At 36.2% G+C, this 24,981-nt stretch overlaps 2 protein-coding genes across 2 annotated transcripts in view; both read left to right on the top strand.

Annotated features, from left to right (window-relative positions):
- The window catches only part of rgs7b (regulator of G protein signaling 7b), a 99,897-nt gene extending 96,017 nt beyond the window's left edge, over positions 1 to 3,880 (top strand). Inside the window, exons 17-18 of the mRNA XM_056469480.1 lie at positions 440 to 474; positions 815 to 3,880. Coding sequence (XP_056325455.1) covers positions 440 to 460 — 21 coding nt within the window. The 3' untranslated portion in view covers positions 461 to 474; positions 815 to 3,880. The remainder of the gene's footprint in view (positions 1 to 439; positions 475 to 814) is intronic.
- Positions 3,881 to 7,318: 3,438 nt separating this feature from the next.
- Positions 7,319 to 23,134, top strand: grem2b (gremlin 2, DAN family BMP antagonist b). Its single transcript, XM_056469631.1, has 2 exons — positions 7,319 to 7,769; positions 22,393 to 23,134. Exon 2 carries the CDS (start codon positions 22,394 to 22,396, stop codon positions 22,892 to 22,894), a length of 501 nt encoding a protein of 166 aa, XP_056325606.1. The 5' UTR covers positions 7,319 to 7,769; position 22,393; the 3' UTR covers positions 22,895 to 23,134.
- The last annotated feature ends 1,847 nt before the right edge of the window (positions 23,135 to 24,981 follow it).

Here is a 24,981-nt window from a genome sequence, read left to right as displayed (position 1 = left end):
ACCCTGTACTAAAATGGCGGCTCTTTTGACGCATTCCTCTTAATAGACAACAGCAGCAGCGTAGGCGACATCTAATGTAAATAGGTGTGTTCGACATGAAGCACAGCTGCAGCCGGTGATCAACGAGATTAGCTGAGTGCAGGCGGGGGTGGAGATGAAAACGCACGTGCTTGTTGTCATGCGGTGAACTCGGCCAATCGTATAATAACATGTGACAGTCACGTGGTGTCGGCGCAGCATCAATCCGGACAAAATTTCTAACCAGCATGCACCGCTTTAAGACAGTTTTTGATCGATCTGCGCAGCGCTGCATGAAGTCGAACGCACCTAGTATCTATGGTGTCCCGTGTGCTGCTGGTCATGTGACCATGATGTCATGCGTGTTTCTGGTTATGAGGTTTGTTTCTGATGGGTTGATGAACTCTGTTTCCCTTCACAGAAAAGCAAGAATCTTTTCTAGGCTGTGAATCACAGGTGAGAGCGCACACTTCTCTGTCGAGCTGAAATATCAGTACACAGATATCAAACTAAATTTAGTAAAACCACAGTTACATAATAACATATAGAATCTACTGTATATATCACACCTAAAATATGTGCTTATTATAGTACCATTTATTCTAGCATATTAAAATAACGTTTATTATTTATAATACAATGTTTAAAATGCAGCTCATTTTAGTGCCTCATGAAATATCCAGCAAATATTTACCCCCAACCCCCCTCCCCCTTTTTTGTTTCCTTTCTTCCTCCATAAATTGAGTTGAAATATCTCGTCCTCTGCGGTGACTGACGCTCTTCATGTGTTTTTCAGGTCTGGCAGACGAATGAGAGGCTTGTAAAACCATGCTCATGTCAGACGTCACGTCACAGCTTTGCTCCAGAACCAGCAGATACAATCACCTTCTTTCTTCATCATCCTCATCGACACCATTATCATCTTACATGTCAGTCATCTTTATCTGTTTTTCATCTTCATTTTCAGTCATAACAATCTTCATCAATATCATCGGTCACGCTTTATTTTGATGGTCCGTTTGCTAAATTTAAGTTACATCACAACTAATGCTCATTAGATTAAGAGTAGACTGTTAGGTTGGGGTAAGGGTTAGTTGACATGTACTTGCTAAGTTTCTTATAGTCAGTTAAATGTCTGTTGAGTGTCTGTATCAGCAGATAATCTAATACTCTAATGGACCATCAAAATAAAGTCTTACCATATCATCATCAACACATACCTTTCTTCATAACTATCATCTTCATCACCATAATATAACCGTCATCAATACCACTATACTACTACTTTCATTACCCTCATCTTCTTCATGACAGTCATCTTCATCAACACAAATAGTTTTCTTCATAACCATCATCATCTTCATGACAATCTTCATCTCCATCAATGTCATCCTCATCAACACAGTTTTCTTCATAATCATCATAATATAACATCATCAATATCACTATACATTTTTTTTCAGCAGCATCATCATCATCTTCCTCATTAACACAACTGATTTTCTTCATAACATCATCACCATCCTTTTCATGACAATCTTCATCATCATAACATAGCCATCATCAATAATCACTATACAATGTTTGTTTCATCACCATCTTCATCAATGTCCTCCTCATCAACACAACAAATTTTTGTCATAACATCATCATCACCACCTTCATCATCATAATAGAACTGTCAGCAATATCATTGTACTAATTCTGGTAAGACTTTATTTTGATGGTCCATTAGAGTATTAGTAGACCTCTGCTTAATATCTGCTAAACAGACATTTAACTGACCATACGTAACTTAGCAAGTACATGTCAACTTACCCCAACCTAACAGTCTACTTATAATCTAATGAGCATTAGTTGGCATGTAGATGTAATGTAACTTAAATTCAACAAACGGCCATCAAAATAAAGAGACTAATTAATTTGAATCTTTTTTCATCCTCAACACGACAATCTTCATTATCATCATCAATACTTTATCGCAATCATAATAATATATCGCTATACAATTGTTTTTCTTCATCATCATCATCGTCATCTAAACACAAATATTCAGGGTTCATACACATTTCTACTACAAAAACTCCATGACGTTTCCAGGACTTTCATGAGCGAATGTGTCCTGTAATGTCTACATATACGTGGTAAAACCATGCACGTTCAGTTTATTACAGCAGATCATTCAAAGCAGTCTATTCAGTTGAAATGTATTTTTATATCCATGTCAAATTGATTTCAATAATCCTTGCACTAATAAAGTGAGCGCATGTGTTTGGCCAAGGACAGTAAAGACGATTAACCAATATTCAACTACACAGATATTGGTTCAACTCATTTCCGTGTTCTTCTGTCAAAATTGCATGACTTTTCCAGGTTTTCCATGACCTTATGAACCCTGAATAACTGTGGCCATCATCAATATCACTGTAACATCCTCAGATCATGTTCTTCATCATATCTGGAGCTGTGGGACACAAGTCTTCGGATCTTCATCATGTTCAGTCCCTCTTCTTCTCCTCTGATGGCTTTATTTTTCTACAACACACTGATCTGCTGAAAGACTGAAGTGAACGGATGAGTAAAGCATCGCCCAGCTGACAGAAACACCTCTACACAATCCTCTCTTTTTAAATAGATCTTTGTTTTGGGGGGTGAACATTACAGGCTGACCATATGTCAGGTGGGGGGGCATTTGGCCATTTGAGTTTTCTAAAACTCCTCATTTGTCTGGGCTTTTGCTTTCTGCAGTCCTCAGTAATTGTATGAGTTTTTGCATTATTTTCTCTAAGCAACATTTGTGCACACCAGCATTGGCCAGTGAACTGAAATGTGGTCACACTAAGATTATATTAGGACATTGGCAACATGATGGGAAACAAAGGTTAGATGTATTGCTTCAGACAAGTAGTTTCATTTGACCCAGGACCACAAAAACCATCACAAGTGGACACTGAGATTTATACATAAACCAAAAATATAATCTGTCCAGTAATATTTGGCTGAGATATAATCATTTGGAAATCTGATAATAAAAAAAATACTGAGGAAATCCACTTTAACTTTGTCTAGTTTCAGTGACTCAAGGATGACACCCAGATTTCACACACAGGGGGATCTGAAGACAGATAAGCTGGCCTGAATACAGTCTTATCATCACTTAATATTAAAAAGTGTGGGCTAGCCAGATTTGAATCTCTTGTAAGCGCCTTAGTAAGGTACTGAGTAGTCAAATCTGATGAAGATTCAGTTTTAAAAGCGAAACAATTATCATACGTAGTCGTTTTCTTTTTTCTTTTTAAGAAAAATTAAATGTAGAAGAGAAGATTGAGTGATGACAGCAAAACAAACTAATATAAAGAGTGCATATCAGGACTGGGCCACCAAATCCATCCACAGTTCTGGAGGATTTAACTTATGTTTGCTCATAACTGTAATTGAACGTTTCTACAAAGTTTCCTGTCAGCTGGGAAACTCAATCACTGCCATTTGTTCCAGATTAATGTTAGAAATATGCTGAAAGGGTGCGTCGTCAATAATGGATGTACAGTGTAGACTGCAATTGATGTTACTAATAATAATAAAGCTAATAATGGACTGCTTTAACACTCATATTTGACCATCTGAACAATAAACATGAGCCGGCTGTGTTTCCATCATTTGTTCTGGACACGACAGACGAATGAATGATGACGTGTGTGTGTGTGAGAGAGAGATCTGCGTCATACAGTGTTTCATTTCAGTTTCTTGTAAGGAGAATCACTGCAATCCAAAGATTCTGAGCAGTGTGTGTGTGTGTGTGTGTGTGTGGCTTCATTTACTGTAGATTCACTGACTGTACAGAAATACACTCTTCAATAAAGGAGTCCAGATGAAGAGCAGCTGTCTGACCTCATCATTTCACCTGACCACAGTCTATTATATCTTCAACAACAAAACACACACACTTAATACATCAGCTATATACTACATAACTGCAGGTTAACCATGTTCATATACAATATCTTCAATTAACTAGTAACTAATAGATAGGGCCAGACTGAATCTGCGGACGTTTTTTGCTATTTCTGCGGAGAATTTTGGTAAAAATCTGCTGATTTCTGCGGAATTATTTTGGGAGAATCATAACTAAAACCTTAATATGTGAAATAAAAAATAATATCTTTTTAACTTTTATTTAATGTATAAAATGCAAATCCAATTAGATCCAATTTATTTGGTAAACAAAGCAAGTCTCTCATATAGTATCTCTACTAAAAGACAGAAAATATTACTGTAGAAACTGCATTGTACATAAATCAGATGAACATTTTCATATTAGTCAATAATATTACATGAACCGTGCTCAGGCACACCGCTTCCAATCGGGCACGCTCTGCATTGTTTGCATGTTGCAGGCTACGTAATTTACGTAGGAATTTGCGTTTTTAGCGGGACCATAGACATAATAAATACTTTATATTTATAATAATATAATATATTAAATAACAATTAATGAATAATATATATTAATTTATTATCTATGGGCGGAACCACGGGCTGGGCCGCTCGGAGGTTGATTCTGGGCCGCATGTGGCCCCGCAGGCCGCCAATTGAATAGCCCTGCTCTAAAGTCTGACATTTACAAATACAAAAAAATCCCAAAAGTCTTTGCAAATGTGAATTAAAGACAGGCTTCATCCTCCTAGGGCTTGAGTGTCCACATATGTGGACAGCACATTTGAGCTCTTGAGTGTCTATTTAAAATACTTGGTGTCTGTAACAAAATATAAAACATTCAGTGTCATCCTGCAACTCTTTTACAGCATATGAAATGTCCCAAACACTATTTTTAACTGTCCAAAATGGGAAAAATTTTGTTTTTACTCTCTGATAGTCAAAGCAAGTGCAAAAAAACATTCTATATTAAATATGCATTAAAAAACAGCCAGGAAAAAGTGTTTTATGTAAATTGGGACCACGAGTCCACATATATGGACATAATTTTCTCTAAAAGTACATCATATCAAAAGAAGATACTTAGGTTTTTATTCTAATTAGGTTCTAATAAGCCCAAATAGCAAAGAGAAATAAAAATACATGTAAAAAAACAGCTTGGGCCTTAAGAGGTTAAAGTCAGAAGAGGCTGCTCTAGTGTCAGATTTTATTTAAAATATATAAAATAAGACTTTTACGAATACAAAAAAGACAAACTAATGTATTTCTAAATATGAATAAAGACATTTGAGTCAAATTAAAGAACTAAAGTTGTTTTTTCCCCAAGTTTTTCCTCAAGCTTCAGATATATGTAGTAATATATAATATATGAAGTGTTGTGCTGCTGGTTGAACAGTGGTTTCAACAATAACACTCACAATAATGAACTTCAACTCTGAACACTGGACTGATGCGGTTTCAGTTTACTAGAATGTCCATGTTAAGCTGCTTTGACACAATCTACATAGTTTAAGGCACTATAGAAATAAAGATGAATTGAATAAACTGTTGTTATACAGACATACCTTTTAAATGAGTGTGTAATTTATTTCCAGCAGTGAAGTGTGTAAAAAGCACAAATCCAGCAGGTGTCGCTGTAACACAGACATAAACACACACACAGATCAGTCAAACACACTGTATTCTCGCACATCCACTCATACAATCACACAGAGCTGAAAATATCATGTACAGAAATCTCTTCATAACATTGAACACAAGTCACAGTGATTTCCTTTTATTCTACCCATTATAAGTGGAGGACAGCTTGTTTCAATACCTGATTCTTCAGTGAGGAGGATGATGATGATGACGAAGTGCACATCTCTCTCTAGTGTGTGTGCAGATCCTCCACAAACACTGCAGTAAAACACATCATTTAAACACAGACGTGCACATGACCGTTCTGGGATTTTAATACAAATATGAGACAAACAAAAACAAACAAAGATGCAACATTTATTGAAAATGGAAATGTGTCCACTTTATTAGGTACACCCTTCTAGTACAGAGTTGGGCCATTTTTTCCTTCAGAGCTGCCTTAGTCCTTCATAGATTCAACAAGCTACTGGAAATATTCCTCAGAGATTTTGCTCCATACTGACATGATAGCATCACACAGTTGCTGCAGATTTGTCGGCTGCACATCCATGATGCCAATCTCCCGTTCCCTTGTGCACAAATGCCTTGTTGATGCCAGAGGTCAGAGGAGAATGGCCAGACTGGTTCCAGCTGATAGAAAGGCAACAGTAACTCAAATAAGCACTCGTTACAACCGAGGTCTGCAGAAGAGCATCTCTGAACACACAACACGTCCAACCTTGAGGCGGATGGGCTACAGCAGCAGAAGACCACACCGGGTGCCGCTCCTGTCAGCTAAGAACAGGAAACTGAGGCCACAATTCACACAGGCTCACCAAAACTGGACAATAGAAGATTGGAGAAACGTTGCCTGGTCTGATGAGTCTCCATTTCTGCTGCCACATTCGGATGCTCGGCTCAGAATTTGGCCTCAACAACATGAAAGCATGGATCCATCCTGCCTTGTATCAGCAGTTCAGGCTGGTGGTGGTGGTGTAATGGTGTCGGGGAGATTTTCTTGGCACACTTTGGGTCCATTAGTACCAATTGAGCATCGTGTCAACGCCACAGCCTACCTGAGTATTGTTGCTGACCATGTCCATCCCTTTATGACCACAGTGTCTCCATCTTCTGATGGCTACTTCCAGCAGGATAACGCACCATGTCATAAAGCGTGAATCATCTCAGACTGGTTTCCTGAACATGACAATGAGTTCACTGTACTCAAATGGCCTCCACAGTCACCAGAGCTCAATCCAATAGAGCACCTTTGGGATGTGGTGGAACGGGAGATTGGCATCATGGATGTGCAGCCGACAAATCTCCAGCAACTGTGTGATGCTATCATGTCAATATGGAGCAAAATCTCTGAGGAATATTTCCAGTAGCTTGCTGAATCTACGCCATGAAGGATTAAAGCAGTTCTGAAGGCAAAAGTGGGTCCAACCTGGTACGAGTAAGGTGTACCTAATAAAGTGGCCGATGAGTGATCTTGCAGCAAAACAACAACAAAAAAAAAACATGTGAATAAAAATGACAAAGAATTCTTTTTAAACATCTTTTTTCTTGAGTATAAAAGTAGAAAATCTGAAGAGAGAGAAAAGCTGAGTTAGAGAGAGAGAGAGGGAGGGATAGAGAGGGAGTGTGTAGTGTCTCTGCGTTTTAGAGAGAGTGTGTTTTAGAGAGAGTGAGAGAGAGAGAGAGTGTGTGTTTCAGAGCGAGAGAGAGTGTGTATGTGCGCGTGTCTGAGTATCAGAGAGAGTGTGTGAGTGAGTGAATGTGTGTGTGTTTCAGAGAGCAGGAGACAGAAACAGAATGTGTGTGTTTCAAAGCGCGCGCGCGAGAGAGATTGTGTGTGTGTGTGTGTGTGTGTGTGTGTGTGTGTGTGTGTGTGTGTGTGTGTGTGTGTGTGTGTGTGTGTGTGTGTGTGTGTGTGTGTGAGAGAGAGAGAGAGAGTTGTGGCATGATTTGTTTGCTGATCGGAGCCAATAGAAAGCTGGCAGTTTGATCAGATCCACATGCGAGAGACGCAGAAGAAGGAGCAGCGCGCACACACACACACACACACACACAGATTTATAGAGTCCGTCAGAGATCAAACTCTCAGTCAGACACACTGAAGACTCTCAGCGGCTGAACATCCATGGGCTTCTTCATCATCATCATCTTCAGCAGTGTCTGAGCGCACACTCCAGCAGGTGAGTCACACACACACACACACACACACACACACACACTCTCTCATCAGGTGTGTGTTTGAGTGGATTACGTCTGTTTGTGCTCTCGGTGAGCTCTCCTACCAGCACTGAGGATTTACCAGTCTCTAATCTGCGTTTCTGATTTCTGCGTGCCGATCACACACACACACACACACACACTGTAGAAGCAGAACTACAGTAATGAATGGATTATTGGTCTGATTAAGCAGAGCTGCTCTACAGATTTACACCAGACTCCATCTACTGAGCACTTCTGACTTTCCTCTGAATCATTTGATCATTCCAGTGTGTTTGATTATATTTAACATTTGTATCAATATTGGAGTCTGTGGCACGGTGGCTCAGTGGTTAGCACTGTGGCCTCACAGCAGGAAGGTCACTGCTTCGAGTTCCGGCTGGGTCAGTTGGCATTTCTGTGTGGAGTTTGCATGTTCTCCTCATGTTGGTGTGGGTTTCCTCCGGGTGCTCTGGTTTCCCCCACAGTCCAAACACATGCGCTATAGGGGAACTGATCAACTAAACTGGCCATAGTGTATGAATGTGTATGGGTGTTTCCCAGTGCTGGGTTGCAGCTGAAAGGGCGGTTAATAGTTGGCGGTTCATTCCGCTGTGGCGACCTCTGATAAATAAGGGACTAAGCTGAAGGAAAATGAGTGAATAATTATTAGAATAGGATACGATTACTTTAATACACTCAAAATATAAAGTGAGCTGAAACAACACAATTCTTGAGTTTTTTAGCAGACAATTAACTCATTTTTATTCAATCCACTTAAAGTTGTGAAAATTAAGGGTAACACTATAATAACTACACACTATGAACCTTTTATTAAACGTTGGCAAATAGTGAATTCATTATCTGTTAAGCCAGAGGTGCCCAAAATAGGGCCACAGTTGGTCCATGGTAACCTTTGGTTAGGAGAATGATGGATGAGTTGGTTGGAGCGAATGCATTTGACAGAGCTTGTCATTTCATATTTAATGTATACCCTTTTGTTTCTTTGTTTAATTGAGGAGCTAAAAAAAAGCAACTAAAATTAAATGTTTCATATGAACCAGACTTGTAAATACTGTCACTCGACAGATGGAGGACAATGCACAAGACATCGGTGAACAGATCAAGGCAAAGGCAGGAGCAGCTTGACTAGTGTATTCAGTATTGAACTCCATTGTGTTAGAAATGGGATTGTTTATGTTTTTACTATAATACGTTGATTATAAAACATTAAAATTATACTGCATCATCATTTCATATGTTTTAAAGCAACTTTTTCTAGTTATTTTTAAATAATAAACAAACAAATGAGTAAATATAATGTAATACTGTTTGGTTTATTCAACTTCGGCCCACAGCCCTCAATCAAGTTTGGTTTTTGGCCCTTTATAAGAAACGTTTGGGCACCCCTGTATTAAGCATTAACTCTACATTAATAGATGTTAAGCAGTTTATAAATACTGCTAGAAACGCTCTATTCCTGATTAATCAGCACATGTGTGATGCACTTAATGATTGTGTTTTCATACTTTATTATTGATTCATTTTTCATTACTAAATGAAGTATTGCATTATTTACAAAGCAGGTATTTATGAATAGTTTGAGCTTTTTAAGATCATTTAGAATAAGTAAATGATTAATAAACTATTCAAATTAACCTCATCTCAAATAAAATTACTGTGCAGTTTAAACATCGCTAAATAACACTGAAATGTTGTATCATAATATATCATTATAATATATGTATTGTGTAATATGTATTATAATATATATCATTATATATTTTAATGTTCAGGCATATAGGAATGGTTACTATTTGTTAATAAATGCTATATTAACTCAACTTCATGCAGTTTATGCATTGTAAGTTAAATGATAATTAAAGGCTCAGTATCAAATGAACAATAATCTTTGCAATTCTAAACAATAGAATTACTGTGCAGTTTAAACATTACAGAAGTGTCAAAATACGACATAAAATTGGATAAACAACAGTATAATATTTTAAACATTGATTTCAATAGTTTATTAATCATTTACTGACTCAATCTGAATGATCATAAAAACTAACAAGTACTCTTAAATACAAATGGTTTGTAAATAATGCAATACTACATTTAGTAATGAAAAAACAATGAGTGACAAAGTATGAACGCACAATTATTAAGCACATTATAAATGTGATAAGTCAAGAATAGAGCATTTGTAGCTGCAGTTATAAACTGCTTACTAATGTTTATTAATGTAGAGTTAATACTAAACAGATAATGAATTCACTAGATGATAATGCTTAATAAATGATTTATAGTGTGTAGTTATTATAAAGTTACCAAATTAAGTTAACTTAATCAGTTTGTGTTGGGATAACATGAAGGAATTGTGTGGAACATATGCTTGTCGTGGTGTAAAACATTCGTAAAAATGTGTGTGTTTGTATATAGTGAATGCCCTACAGTAACCTAGCTACTGGGTCACACTTTAGGGATTCATTATTTAATGCATTTACTAACATGAACTAATAATGAACAAAACTCGTAGAGCATTTATAATGATAGTTCAACATTTACTAATGCATTATTAACATCCAAATGCATGCTTGTTAACATTAGTTAATGCACTGTGAGTTAACATGACTTGACAAGGAACAACTTTATTTTACACATGAAGAAATACTGCAATAAATATACTGTTCATTGTTTGGTCATGTTAGTACAGTAAATGCATTAACTAACATTAACTAGTTCAACCTTATTGCAAAGTATTACCAGTTACTGTAAGCCTTTAAACGTCACTAAGCTGAATACTAGTATCTTGATAAATATCTAGTCAAATATTATGTGCTGTCATCATGGCAAACACAAAGGAAAGGTAGTTAGTTATTAGAAATGAGTTAAAGCAATTGGTCACACTTTACAATAAGGTTTCATTGATTCATAAATTTACTAACATTAATTACGATGATGAATTACAGCATTTATTACAGGGCTGCACGATATTGGACAAATCTAACAGTGCGATATTTTATTTCTCTGCGATATTTATAGATTTCTGCGATATATGTATATATATATGTATATATATGCATGTGTATATATATATATATATATATATATATATATATATATATATATATATATATATATATTCAGAACAGTTAAATTATGAATCAAACTATATGATTCATTATATTTGAATTTAGCATGTTTCTGAAATTGGACTATATGAATGAGTGGTTCAGTGACTCTTCTGTCCTCCAACACTGGATTTGTTTGATCTTAATACATTGAAAATTGTAAAATATGACTATAATTCATCATAGCTGTTTTCTATGTGAATCTCTCTTTAAATGTAATTAATATCTGTGATGTAAAGCTGTATTTTCAGCATCATTACTCTAGTGTTCGGTGTCACGTGATCCTTCAGAAATCAGTATAACAGGATTTAATCAAGAACATTTCTGATTATCATCTTCACTGTTAAAAATCATTGTGCTGCTCAGTATTTTTGTTCAAATTGAACGCATTTAATTTTCAGAATTGTAAAAACGTCTTCATATTTAGTCATTTTTAATCATTGTAAAAATTTATGCAGGCTTAATATTTGTAGTCAGTTTGATTCATGCAAGCAGGGATCACTAGAAAAGATAACCTGATTCAATTAAAATGTTTAAGTTGAAGTTTGTATAACTAAATATGAACATTTTAACACAAATAACAACAATATTTGTTGTCAGCATTCATTTAGTTACAGTGGAAGTGTATTTAGTAGTAAACGTGTCAAAGTGTTGTCCTTTATACTTTAGTGTCACATGATCCTTCAGAAATCATTTGATCAAGAACATTTCTGATTATTATCATCATCAGTGTTGAAAATCATTGTGCTGCTTAATGGTTTTGTTGAAATTAAATGCATTTGATTCTCAGAATTCAAACACTAGAAATTAATGCTGAATTCCTACTTTTATTCATTGTTTGTCAATGTAAAAATTCAAGCCGCCGTCATATTTGGCCATTTTTAATCATTGTAAAAATTGATGCTGCCTTAATATTTGTAGTCAGTTTGATTCATGCAAGCAGGGATCACTAGAAAACAATCTGATGCAACTAAAAGGTTTAAATTAAAGTTTGTATATCTAAATATGAACATTTTAACACAAACAACAACAATATTTGTAGTCAGCATTCATTTAGTTACAGTGCAGATGAACAGGAAGTTCAAAAGAACAACATTTATTTGAAACTGAAGTGTGTCTGTAACGTTATAAACATGTTTGCTGTCACTTTATCAATTTATTTGAGTGTATTTAAGAGTAAACATGTCAAAGTGTCATCATTACTCTAGTATTTAGTGTCACATGATCCTTCAGAAATCAGCATAACAAGATTTAATCAAGAACATTTCTGATTATCATCATCAGTGTTGAAAATAACGGTGCTGCTTAATATTTTTGTTGGAACTGAACGCATTTCATTTTCAGAACTCAAACACTAAAAATTGATGCCGCTTTAATATTCTGTCACTTTTAATCATTGTAAAAATTGATGCTGCCTTAATATTTGTGGTCAGTTTGAGTAGGGATCACTAGAAAAGTTAATTTAATTCAACTAAAAGGTTTAAGTTAAAGTTTGCACAAGTAAATATTAACATTTTAACACAAGTAACAAAACATTTGCAGTCATAACATTCATTTTGCTACAGTGCAGATAAATAGAAAGCTGAAAAGAACAGCCTTTATTTGAAACTGAAGTGTGTGTGTAACATTATAAACATGTTTATTGTCACTTTTGATCAATTTATGGGAGTGTATTTAAGCGTAAACGTGTCAGTGTCATCATTACTCCACTGTTTGATCACATGATGCTGATTTTACACATCAGCCAATCAGAAGCTCGGCCAAACAACTTATTTTAACACATTGATTGTGAGAGCTTGTCATTTGATATAAATGTGCCTTTTGCAATCAGAATCAGTCTTTAAATATATATTCAGTGAGCTATTTAAGTCCTGGTGTCACTTCCTGTGACCTTCCCGTCAGTATTCACAAAGGTCACGATCTTTCCTTTTTCTGCATGACCTTTGTTGACCCCTCATTCAGCTCTCCAACACACAGCATCTGTTCAATCACTAATAATTCACCATAAACAACACGTTAAAAAGGAGATCATTTATCAACTGTGATGCTTTATTTTGGAAAAAGGATCAGGAAATGATTAGTTTTATTAGGAGTAAGACCTAAATTAAAGTTTATTAAGCTGACTGATGTCAATAGTGACACAAAAATGTGACACTGAACCACAAAATCAGTCACAAGGGTCTTTCTTTTCATATTGAGTTGAATAAACAAGCTTCAATTGATTAACATGACATTTATTAATATGTTTTATGTTATGTTTATGATTAAAAACAGAGAAAATTATGAAATATGAGGGTTAAAAAAAAACTAAATATTGAGAATACTTAATATCCTACTGACTTTTGGCACAGAAGAAAACTCAGTAACTCATATAAAATATACACGTGTACCATAAAGCCAGTTTTGTGGTCCAGAGTCACAAACGTACATTTAATTCATAATTTAATATGTTTATATTTAATTTAATAATATTTATATTTAAAGGTGTCATTTTACATCATAAATAACCCATTAAGTATCGCTTTCCCCCCATAAAACTCCTTATTAGCTGCCTATTAATAGTTATTAAGGACGGATTAGGGATGTAGTATAATATGTAGAATATGTGCTTTATAAGTACTAATAAACAGACAATATCTTAATAATAGCCAGCTAATAATAAGCCACTAGTTAAGAGTGAGAATTGGTACTTAAAATAAAGTATCACCGTTTGTTTATGGTGCAAGGAAAAATTGATAGTGATAACAAGCATGTAAGTGTAGTAAGGTAGTATGTAAGTGTAATACATATATTTTACATAACATGCTAATAAATGATGTTAGCTTTGCTCATCTGTGAATCCTGAAGAATGTAATGCATAGGTCTCAAACTCAACTCATGGAGGGCAAATTGAGACCTATGATTGAATGCGTCACAATTTACGCAACGATATGGAAAACTGATAATAATAAACAGAATGCTTCTTGATCATCAATTTCTGAATCCATGCCCCTATATTTACTTGAATTATTTATTACGTGAAGTTTTAAATATTGCATAAAAACTGCTTAAATGGAAACGCCAAGATGTGCATTTATTTTGAACAACTGAGCAGGATGAACTTTTTATCTGATAAGATAAAACGTGCATAAACTATGATGTAAACACATTTACTGAATAATCTCCAGCTTGCGCTTCAGTGTGCGTGATGTGATTTAGTTTGTCAGATGCTGATCAGATATAAATTTGAGGGTGTTTGCGTCATTATGGAGTTTGCAGCTTTACATGTTTCCAGCTCTCCATTGTTGCAGATCTGAAATGTTGTTCTGCTGATTATAAAAGGCCTCAGCCCTCCGTCAGTCCATCATTACTATTATTATTATTATTCCCTTCAGAACAAAGATTCCCTTCTTGAGCAACTGTTTGCGCTCCCATCTCACACCTCCTAAAGCCACCACATTCACCGCGTTCATTGCATTTCGTCTTCTGAGGCGCAGCTCATTTATTACAGGAGAACAAACAGCGTGCAAACAGTGCATCAAACTCCACTTCTCTCAGCAATATTTGCTCCAGTTACTCAGCAAGCAGTGATTTTGTTCTCTTTAGTTTCTCATTGACTGGAAACGCTGCTTTATTCACTGATGTTTGATGCCATATTCAGTCTCATTCACATCTTTGGATAGAAACGGGAATAATGCTGATAAAACTAAATCAGCTTTATATCACAGATATAAATGACACTTTACTATATAGTCACATAGCAAACAGCTATTTTAAATTCTAATAATATTTAGAATAAAAATAAAATATATTTAAATACAGTACTGTGCAAAAGTCTTCGGCCAAAAGAATTTGAATTATCAATTTACATTTCCAAACACTGTTTTTTATTTAATTACAATTAATGAGAAAAATAATGTTATAATGCCATTAATGGTAATTATATATCATTTTTAGAAATTTAAATCAATAAATCAAACCGACAAACCTTTTTTAATTAAGTTAAATAAGCTTTAATATTTGGTTTATGATATGAAAATATGAAGTCTGGAATTTAAGGGTTCAAAAAAATCTAGATATTCAGAGTTGTTATATATAATCACAATTAATGGGGAAAATAATGTTATAATGATGTCATTGTAATTATAATTACTATTGAGAAAAACAATGTTATAATGTCAATAACAGTAATTATATGTAAAGTTTGGAAATCAAATTGATATCAAACTGACAAACCTTTTTTTAATTGAGTTAAATCGGCTTTAATTAATTAATATGAAAAATATGAAATCTGGAATTTGAGCGTTCAATAAAATCTAAATATTGAGACCTGCTGCAGAAAGAGTAGAGAAATAACCCACTTTAAACTCTTTTTTTTTGGTGAAAATACAAGTGGCCTAAAATGTTTGCACAGTAGCGTACATGTAAGAAACCTTCTCCAACAATAATTCACAATTTTTACTGTATTTTTTAACCAAATACTTTACTGTGTAAAAACCATAGTATCCCTCCCCCCCCAAAAACAGGTTTAAAGTGGGTGATTTCTATACGTTTCTGAAGCATCTTAGTTTGAAATATCAATTTACATTTACAAACATTTTATATATACAGTGTAATTACATAATTATAATCAATGACAAAAATGTGGAAATGCTACAGAAAATTAAATAAAGAAATAACCAACTTTAAAGATTTTTTTTGGTAAAAATACTGGTGGCCTAAGACTTTTGCACAGTACTGTATTTGGTACAAAAATACAGTAAAAACTACTAGAATTTAAAATAGCTGTTTGCTATGTGACTATATAGTAAAGTGTCATTTATATCTGTGATATAAAGATGATTTGTTAGCAGCATTACTCCAGTTTCTATCCAAAGATGTGAATGAGACTGAATATGGCATCAAACATCAGTGAATAAAGCAGCGTTTACAGTCAATGAGAAACTAAAGAGAGAAAAATCCCCGCTTGATGATAAACATGCAGAACTATTGCTGAGAGAAGTGGAGTTTAGTGTGGTTGGGATTCACTACTGTGGTGTTTTTTCTTCTCTAAAGCCTGGTTTAAAGCCTTGCATGTTGCCGTGCATTTAAATTTCCACGTGCTGTTTGTGTTGCTCTGCAATAACACTTCTGAAACGCTAGCTGGCAGTGAGGTTATGTTCCTCTGTGTCGAGTTTCTCCGCTGGTGTTTTGTTTTTTCCGAACGCTACCTTAATGTACAAGTGGCTCAAACTCACTCATTTTGAGGCAGGAACCGGCGGACATGCAACAACAACAGTCTCCATCTGGAGCTCCTTCATGGGACTCGACAAAAATCAGCCTTATTATATGAGCTGCGCCTCAGAAGACGAAGACGAAATGCAATGAACGCGGTGAATGCGGTGGCTTTTGGAGGCGTGAGATGGGAGTGCAGACAGATGCTCAAGACAGTTCTGGAGGGAATAATAATAGAATGAACACATTTGGTGAAGATACTAGTGGCCTTTTGCACAGTACTCAAACCTCCTCCAAACACAGAGGATCTTTTGGCTCCTAAGAGAGGAGAATCCTGTCTGAAAGGCTCATGAATCTTCAGTGTGAGCGTCTTGAGCAACACACAGATCAGAGTTTGAGTTCAGGCTCTTCAGATTTATGGTTTCTCCGTGGTTTGCTGAACTGCAGATTGTGGAGGAACCAGCCGCTCTCTAAATATTTCCTTTATGGGAATGAATCAGTCACATTTGTTTTGCCTTCCGGCGACGCCACATCTGTGCTAAAGATGTCCAGAGTGATTGACGGATCATTCGCTCGCTCTCGCCTGACAAATTAAACATAATCCGCCACTTCCTGTCTTCACAGGAAATGGTGAACACTCGCCCCGAGACATTACTGCAGCACAGAACAGACAGAACTATTGACAGATGCATGGGGGAATATGATAATATGGCAGCAAGAGTTTAAATCACCCAATATATATATATATATTAGTCTGAAATTAATTCTGTAATGCAGTAAATTATTAAAAGATTGAATTTAAATAGATGTTACTTTAGTTTAGGTCACTAATTTATGCTATTAATTACTGGCTTATTACCGGCCTATTATTAAGATATGAACTGTTTATTAATAAAGTATGATCTTATTCTGCATCCCCTATCGCAGTGGTTCCCAAACTGGGGGTCGCGACCCCTGCGGGGGTCGCAGAATAATTTCAAGGGGTCGCGAGAGTTATTTAAAAATTGTGTAATTTTCAGTGATTATAATAAATATTTTTCAGTATTACAAGTGAAAGCTAATATTTTCAGATTTTTAAAAAGATATTACTGATTCATAAAGTATTTAGGACACATTCGGGCAGAATGCATCTTTGTACTTGGAACGCAGCGCTCAGGAACAGTTTAAAACTGTTGTCATGTCAACTTGCCGCAGTAAACAAAGCCTTCAACGCTTGCCCCGCCTTCACGCTCTTCTTATTGGCCCACTGCGCTAAGAACTGAACACGAATGATTGGTTAAAATCAGCTGTCAATCACTCAGTCAACGCCTCCTGTCTTCAGATGACAGGAGCTACAACCGCGAAAATGTAAAGCGCTAAAGACGAGAGAATGAAAACAACACTGACAGATTTTGTCTTAGAAACACCTAAAGCTACAAATATTGGCACATCTGATTACTGATCATGTGCTGAATGTTAATCCACCATCTACACTTATTGAAGAGTGGATAAAAGACCTCCATTGGCTTCAAGTCTGCTATGAAAATAACTAGCATTCACTGTAAAGTCTGTGGGATATCTTTTGGGATATCCGTCCGTGTATCTTTTGGTCACTCAATTATGTTATAAAAATGTCTTTTCTTGTGATAACGAAATTTCATTGAGACATTTTCCTCACGCATGCATATTTATTTTTTTGCTTGTTAGTTTTGATTAGTGTTGATTTTCAAATGCAATAAATCTGTTTATAAAACTTGTAGTAACAGTGCGATAATTGGTGGGAGCCACTAAATTTTGGCTGGTGCGCCTACATTTTTAAAGTTAGAAGCACCAGTGTTACCAAGCAAAAATGTTAATTTCGAGCCCTGTAATCTATAGTAAATATAGTTAAAATATTGTGAACAGCTTAAAAAAGCTATTTTTATTGTTTGTATATGCTTTGGTAGTGGGGGGTCGCGAGTTCTTGACGATCTTACAATGGGGGTCGCGGGTTTAAAAGTTTGAGAACCACTGGCCTATCCTACCCAAAACCTAAACCCAACTTCTACCTTATTATTAATAAACAGATGATTAGTAGTTTATTAAGCTATAGTTGTGTTAGCTATTGGTTTGTTAATACTGTGAATTGTGGCCTAAACTAAAGTGTTACAGATGCTTTATATAGTATATAAAATACATAGAACATTAATATAGAATATATAGTATAGTGTAATTTATATCTGTAATGTAAAGCTGTACGCTACCTGACAAAAGTCTTGTTGTTGATCTCAGTTGTAAGAGCAACTAATAATAACTCGACTTCTAGTTGATCATTTGGAAAAGTGTCGGAAGGTGGATTTCTCTGCTGAATCATCTGTTGATCTGCATCCCAATCATCACAAATACTGCAGAAGACCTACTGGAACCAGCATGGAGCCAAGATTTTCACAGATATCAGTCAAGTTTGGTGAAGGAGAAATCATGGATTGGGGTTCCATTCAGTATAGGGGTGTGCGAGAGATCTGCAGAGTGGATGATCAACATCAACAGCCTGAGGTATCAAGACATTTGTGCTGCCCATTACATTACAAACCACAGGAGAGGGCAAATTCCTCAGCAGGATAGCGCTCCTTCTCATACTTCAGCCTCCACATCAAAGCTCCTGAAAGCAAAGAAGGTCAAGGTGCTCCAGGATTGGCCAGCCCAGTCACCAGACATGAACATTATTGAGCATGTCTGTGGTAAGATTGAGGAGGCGTTGAAGATAAATCAGAATCTTGATGAACTCTGGGAGTCCTGCAGGAACGCTTTCTTTGCCATTCCAGATGACTTTATTAATCAGTGATTTGAGTCATTGCAGAGATGTATGGATGCAGTCCTCCAAGCTCATGATGGAGTCAGACACAATATTCATTCTGTTTCCACTGCAGCATGACCACATATTCTATACTGGACATTACTTCTGTCAGTAACAAGACTTTAGTCTAAGAAAAGTCAGACCTTACTGTCCTAATGAAATCATTAGAAATCAAGGCATGATCATATTTTATTGTGCTAATCTAGAGGCCTTTGCCTTTCATATAAGACACTTCTGATACCAAATGATCAACTAGAAGTCAAGTTATTATTTGCTCTTCCTTAAACTTGGGTAGGTGATAAGACTTTTGTCAGGTAGTGTACTTTTAACATCATTACTGCAGTCTTCTGTGTCTCATGATCCTTCTGAAATCATTATATGATCAAGAATTATTCATTAAAATAAATTTTTAGCATTGAGTAAAATTTGAACACTGCAGTGTTTATTTTTTTAAGATATTTATACTTTTACCTGGTGATGCATAAACTTGATCATAAGTGACAGTAATTATATTTATAATTGTATTTATATATTTGTGATGCATTGATCAGCTTTAGTAATCAGTTTCATGATGTTTTGATTGTGAGACTGCGTGAAAGTCACTTCCTCAGTTAATGAATGAATGAGCTGATTTAATGGCCAGAAATGTTGCAGTAAAAGCCTAATTAACTACAATTCATCCACAGACGAGGAATCAGACTCTCGTGGTTTCAGTCTACAAAGAGTCTAGAAAAGCTGGTTTACAAACTCACTGCCTGCCCTCAACTCAGAGCATTAGCTGGTTTAGTGTTTTGATTAGGTGTGCGTGTGTGTGTAAAGGTCAAGAGCTGCTGTTACTCTGAGCTCCACAATCCTCAGATCTGTACTCAAGTCAAGTAGTTCAGGACCACAATAACAATACTGAATTCATATGTACATGCATTCCTTCATTCATTCATTTATTCATTAATTAATTCATTCATTCATTCATTTATTCATTCATTCATTTTCCCTTGGCTTAGTCTGTTTTTAGTCAGAGGTCGCCACAACGGAATGAACCACCAACTTTTCCAGCATATGTTTTGCACAGCGGATGCCCTTCCAGCTGCAACCAAGTACTGGGAAACACCCATACACTCACTCATTCACACACACTCGTGCACTACGGCCAATTCAGTTCATCAATTCCCCTATAGCGCATGTGTTTGGACTGTGGGGGAAACTGGAGCACCCAGAGGAAACCCACGCCAACACTGGGAGAGCATGCAAACTCCACACAGAAATGACAACTCACCCAACCGGGACTTGAACCAGCGACCTTCTTGCTGTGAGGCCACAGTGCTAACCACTGAGCCACTGTGTTGCCCTCAAAAATGTACATTATTAGCCGTCATGTGAAATTATTATTTTTTATTTGTATTTCCCAAGTGCGTCTTAACACTTTTTCAACACATTTTGCAAAATAACAGGTTTATTAACTCATTCTTTTGTCTTTGTCATGATGACAGAGCAGAATGTTATACAAGTTATTTTTTAAGATACTAGTATTCAGCTTAGTGACATTTAAAGACTAGATTATTAGGTTAAAGGTGCAGTAGGTGCTGGTTGAAAGGCTCTTCATATTCCAATAGTAATGATAAAATTAAATGATCTAAATCAGGGGTTATATTTAGCCTATATTTACTTAAAATATATTTGTTTTTAAAAACATACACAGATTCAAAGAGAACCACAGGTCAGCAGGGAGACTGCAAACGACCAGCTTCTGCTTTAAACTGGACTGACTGACTATCTACTATTAAATATCTACTATTCAAAACTACACAGACAAATGTAAAATACAGTAATACACCATAAATCTGATGGAGGTTAAGTTTGTAGCTGGATATTATTGGGAGATCACTGACAGGAACAGTGAACAGCTTCGCCACAGCGCGTCTGAAGCTCAATGCAGGTTTATTTTACATTCTATGGCAGAAACACTATTCAGCCTCGCTGGATCCTCCTGTATGGGTGCGCGTCCATTATGAAACACTCACAGGACATTAATTTGGACAACTATGCGGGTATATTAAATAGTTCTCACAAAAATATACAAAGAGAGACTTTCACTTTCACTTCACGCATAGTGAATGAACTGACGTGTACTAGCTGCAGATGCGTTTATGAGGCTGTTATTGCGCCGAGTTTGAAGTAATCAGAGAACAGGAGAAAGTGCATTACTTCCATCATTTTAATGTAGCATATTAAAAATGAAATCCAAAAATTATAGTGTAATATTGAGAGTTCATTTTAATCTCGCGGCTCACCTGCAGGATCGCTGAGGCCCACCGGTTGAGAATCCCTGATCTAAATGTATTTATATGTATTTTTATATTCTGGATAAGGCATAAGACTCAAAAATCCAATTAAAAACTGTCATTTTGATCAGTTCCATAATTCTGATAAGTAGCCCAAACTGGCTTTCAACAATTGTAGATGTGTACCTCTGTGCAGCTGTGTTTACACAGACAGATCCGCCATTTGCGCATTCACATGAGAGAGTGACATCGGTAAACACAAATGCTGAATCAAATCTTTTTAAAATCCTGAATCAATATTGGAGTTAGTTTTGCACACTGGAGGAAGGACGACACCATGGCTGAAGTATTTCTGTTAGGCAGGTAATGCTGTGTTTAAAACTATTTTAGTCACGCAGAGCTGATGTAGATTGAGTTGTTATGAATGGGTTATATGCACAGAAGTGTTGTTCAGCCACTGAAATCTTCTAGTGAAAGATTGATGTGACTAATTTCAGTTTCATAAGGTCCTTTTACAGCATCCATAATGTCGATTTTTATTCAGTTTAACGACAAAACAGAAGTAAATAGCGCTATTCCACCTAGCCTGCTTTACTGAGCTGAAGATGCTTTTATTTTCACATCACGTTGGTTCATTTTCGAACAATGACAGCCTGTGATGTGCTCCCTATATTGTTCAGAGCTACTTCAAATATTCACTCTGAAACAGCATGTAAGTATGGCTCAATAATAAGTGTAATTCCTGCACGCCGCCGGCCAACCACTTAACATACAGTAGTGGCTTTAGGACAAAGTGTGTGAGAGAGTAAGACCAGCGATCCTTGCATGCATGAAATATTGCACATTATGACAAGTCTTGCTTGCTACACATCTGTAAATGTGCTAGATATAATACAGTTTCTCATTGGGAATTGTAGTTTTATGAAGTACTATACAGTTTTCTAACTGGCGAATGACCTGATCTAGTGGGTTGTCTACTGTTATATGTAATGTGGGCGCGTTTGTGATTTCAGGAGGTGTGGCTTTGGATGGCATGGGAGGGACTGTGTTTCAAAGATATCATGCTAATGGTTAACATTTAGGCAGATGCACCTTTAACTAGGCAAGTTAGGTTAATTAGGCAAGTCATTGGAGAAACTACATCAAAACTTGTACTCACAGGTGTGATCTGCTCTCTGTGTTCCAGGATGAGCAGTAAGGTGGCCATGTGTCTGCTGTTGGCCGGCGCTCTGTGTGTGGTCTCCGCCGCCCGCAAGAACCGTCCACAAAGCTCCGTCCCGTCGCCCTACAAAACCAACTCCAACACCTCTGACCGCCGCACGCGCAAACAGGAAGTGCTCGCCTCCAGCCAGGAAGCGCTGGTGGTAACAGAGAAAAAGTACCTGAAGAGCGACTGGTGTAAGACGCAGCCGCTGCGGCAGACGGTCAGCCAGGAGGGCTGCAGAAGCCGCACCGTCATCAACCGCTTCTGCTACGGCCAGTGCAACTCCTTCTACATCCCACGCCATGTCAAAAAGGAGCAGGAGTCCTTCCAGTCCTGTGCATTCTGCAGGCCGCAGCGCTTCACCAGCCTCACTGTAGAGCTGGACTGTCCAGACCTGCAGCCGCCTGTCCGATACCGCAAGATCCAGCGCATCAAGCAGTGCCGCTGCATGTCTGTGAGCGTGTCTGAGTCGGGGAAACAGTGACACACACACCCCGAGGTCTTTCTGTAGACGCTGCTGCTAACCAGAGCTGAAGGACTGTGAACGCTCGGCTCCTGAAAACACACAACTCATTCCAGAGGAGTTACAAATGCTGGAGCACAAAGACTGATTAACATGACACATGCATAACTAGACTGATCCTAGAGATTCTATACAAATATGGTACAAGATATTATATATGTAGAGAAATACCTGAAATCTATATTAAACTATCGACTTTTACTGTTGTCTTTTACTGTAGTCTTACTGCAAGTCCAAACAAAGTCTACTGACTCTGAGGATTCAAAGAAAAACAAAAGTCAGAATTGAGTTCCATGATGTAAACTCAGAATAACAAAAACCAAGTCGGAATTCCAATACATCAACCGAGAATTCCAAAAAAGAAAGTCAGAATTTCATGATGTAAACTCAGAATTACAAAAAGTCAGAATTCCAAAAAAGGTAGAATTCCATGTAAACTCAGAATTTCAAAGTCAGAATTCCGTGACCTCAAATCAGAATTTTAAAAAGTCAAAAATTCATGATGCAAACTAAATAAAAAAAAAAAAATCAGTTTCATGATTCAAAGTCAGAATTCCAAAAAAAGTCAGAACTCCATGATTTCAACTCATTTGCAAAAGTTAGAATTCTATGATGTAAACTCAGAATTCCAAAAAATAAGTCAGAACTCCATGATTTCAACTCATTTGCAAAAGTTAGAATTCTATGATGTAAACTCAGAATTCCAAAAATGTCAGAATGCCACAATGCAAACTCAGAATTCCATAAACGAAGTCAGAATTGCAGTCAGAATTCCAAAAAAGTTAGAATTCCATGATGTAAACTCAGAATTCCATTATGTAAACTCAGAATTCCAGAAAATAAGTCAGAATTCCATGATTTTAACTCAATTCCAAAAAAGTACGAATTCCACGATTTAAAGTCAGAATCAAGAGTTCCATGACTTAAAGAATTAAAAAGGTGAGAATTCCATGATGTAAACTCAGAATTTCAAAAAGTCAGAATTCCATGATATAAACTCAGAAATCTAGAAAAGTCAGAATTCCATGATTTTAGCTAAATTTCAAAAAAGTCAGGATTTCGAAAAAGTCAGTTTCATGACTCAAAAATGTCAGAATTCCACAATGCAAACTCACAATTCCAAAAACGAAGTCAGAATTCCAAAGTCAGAATTACAAAAAAGAAAGTCAGAATTCCATGATGTAAACTCAGAATTTCATTATGTAAAATCAGAATTCCACGCTGTACAACTTAGAATTCCAAAAAAGTACGAATTCCACGATTTAAAGTCAGAATTAAGAGTTCCATGACTTAAACAATTAAAGAATTAAAAAGGTGAGAATTCCATGATGTAAACTCAGAATTTCAAAAAGTCAGAATTCCACGATATAAACTCAGAAATCTAGAAAAGTCAGAATTCCATGATTTTAACTAAATTTCAAAAAAGTCAGGATTTTGAAAAAGTCAGTTTCATGACTCAAAAATGTCATAATTCCACAATGCAAACTCACAATTCCAAAAACGAAGTCAGAATTCCAAAGTCAGAATTACAAAAAAGTAAGAATTCCTCGACTTTGTCAAAATTCCAAAAAAGAAAGTCATAATTCCATGATGTAAACTCAGAATTTCATTATGTAAAATCAGAATTCCACGCTGTACAACTTAGAATTCCAAAGTCAGAATTCCATGATGTAAACTCAAAATTTCAGAAAAATGAGTCAGAATTCCATGATTTTAACTCAATTCCAAAAAGTACAAATTCCATGATTTAAAGTCAGAATTCCAAAAAAGAAGTCATATAAAAACTGCCTCATGTAAAAAAAAGAACTGTCTGAGGGGGGAAATTAAGAATTTCACAATGTCTACATTCATTAAATGAAAACTCAAATTCCCCCACAAAAATGCTAGAACTAGAAAAAAGGTAAAATTTAGTCATTCAAAACACAGAATTTCAAATAGGGTCAAAATTCCATGTAAACTTAGAATTCCAGAATTCAGATGAAAGGAAAAGTCTGTTGTGTTTACTACATTATTATAACGACAGCTTTTTTCCTCCATACAATAAATTA

Source organism: Danio aesculapii, chromosome 12 (assembly GCF_903798145.1).
Source record: "Danio aesculapii chromosome 12, fDanAes4.1, whole genome shotgun sequence".
NCBI classification, from domain to species: Eukaryota; Metazoa; Chordata; class Actinopteri; order Cypriniformes; family Danionidae; genus Danio; species Danio aesculapii.
The sequence above is the reverse complement of the archived record's forward strand: the minus strand, read 5'-3'. Positions and strand labels throughout refer to the sequence as shown.

Coding starts and splice junctions, on each gene's coding strand:
- grem2b (XM_056469631.1), top strand. CDS start 22,394: ATGAGCAGTAAGGTGGCCATGTGTCTGCTGTTGGCCGGCGCTCTGTGT.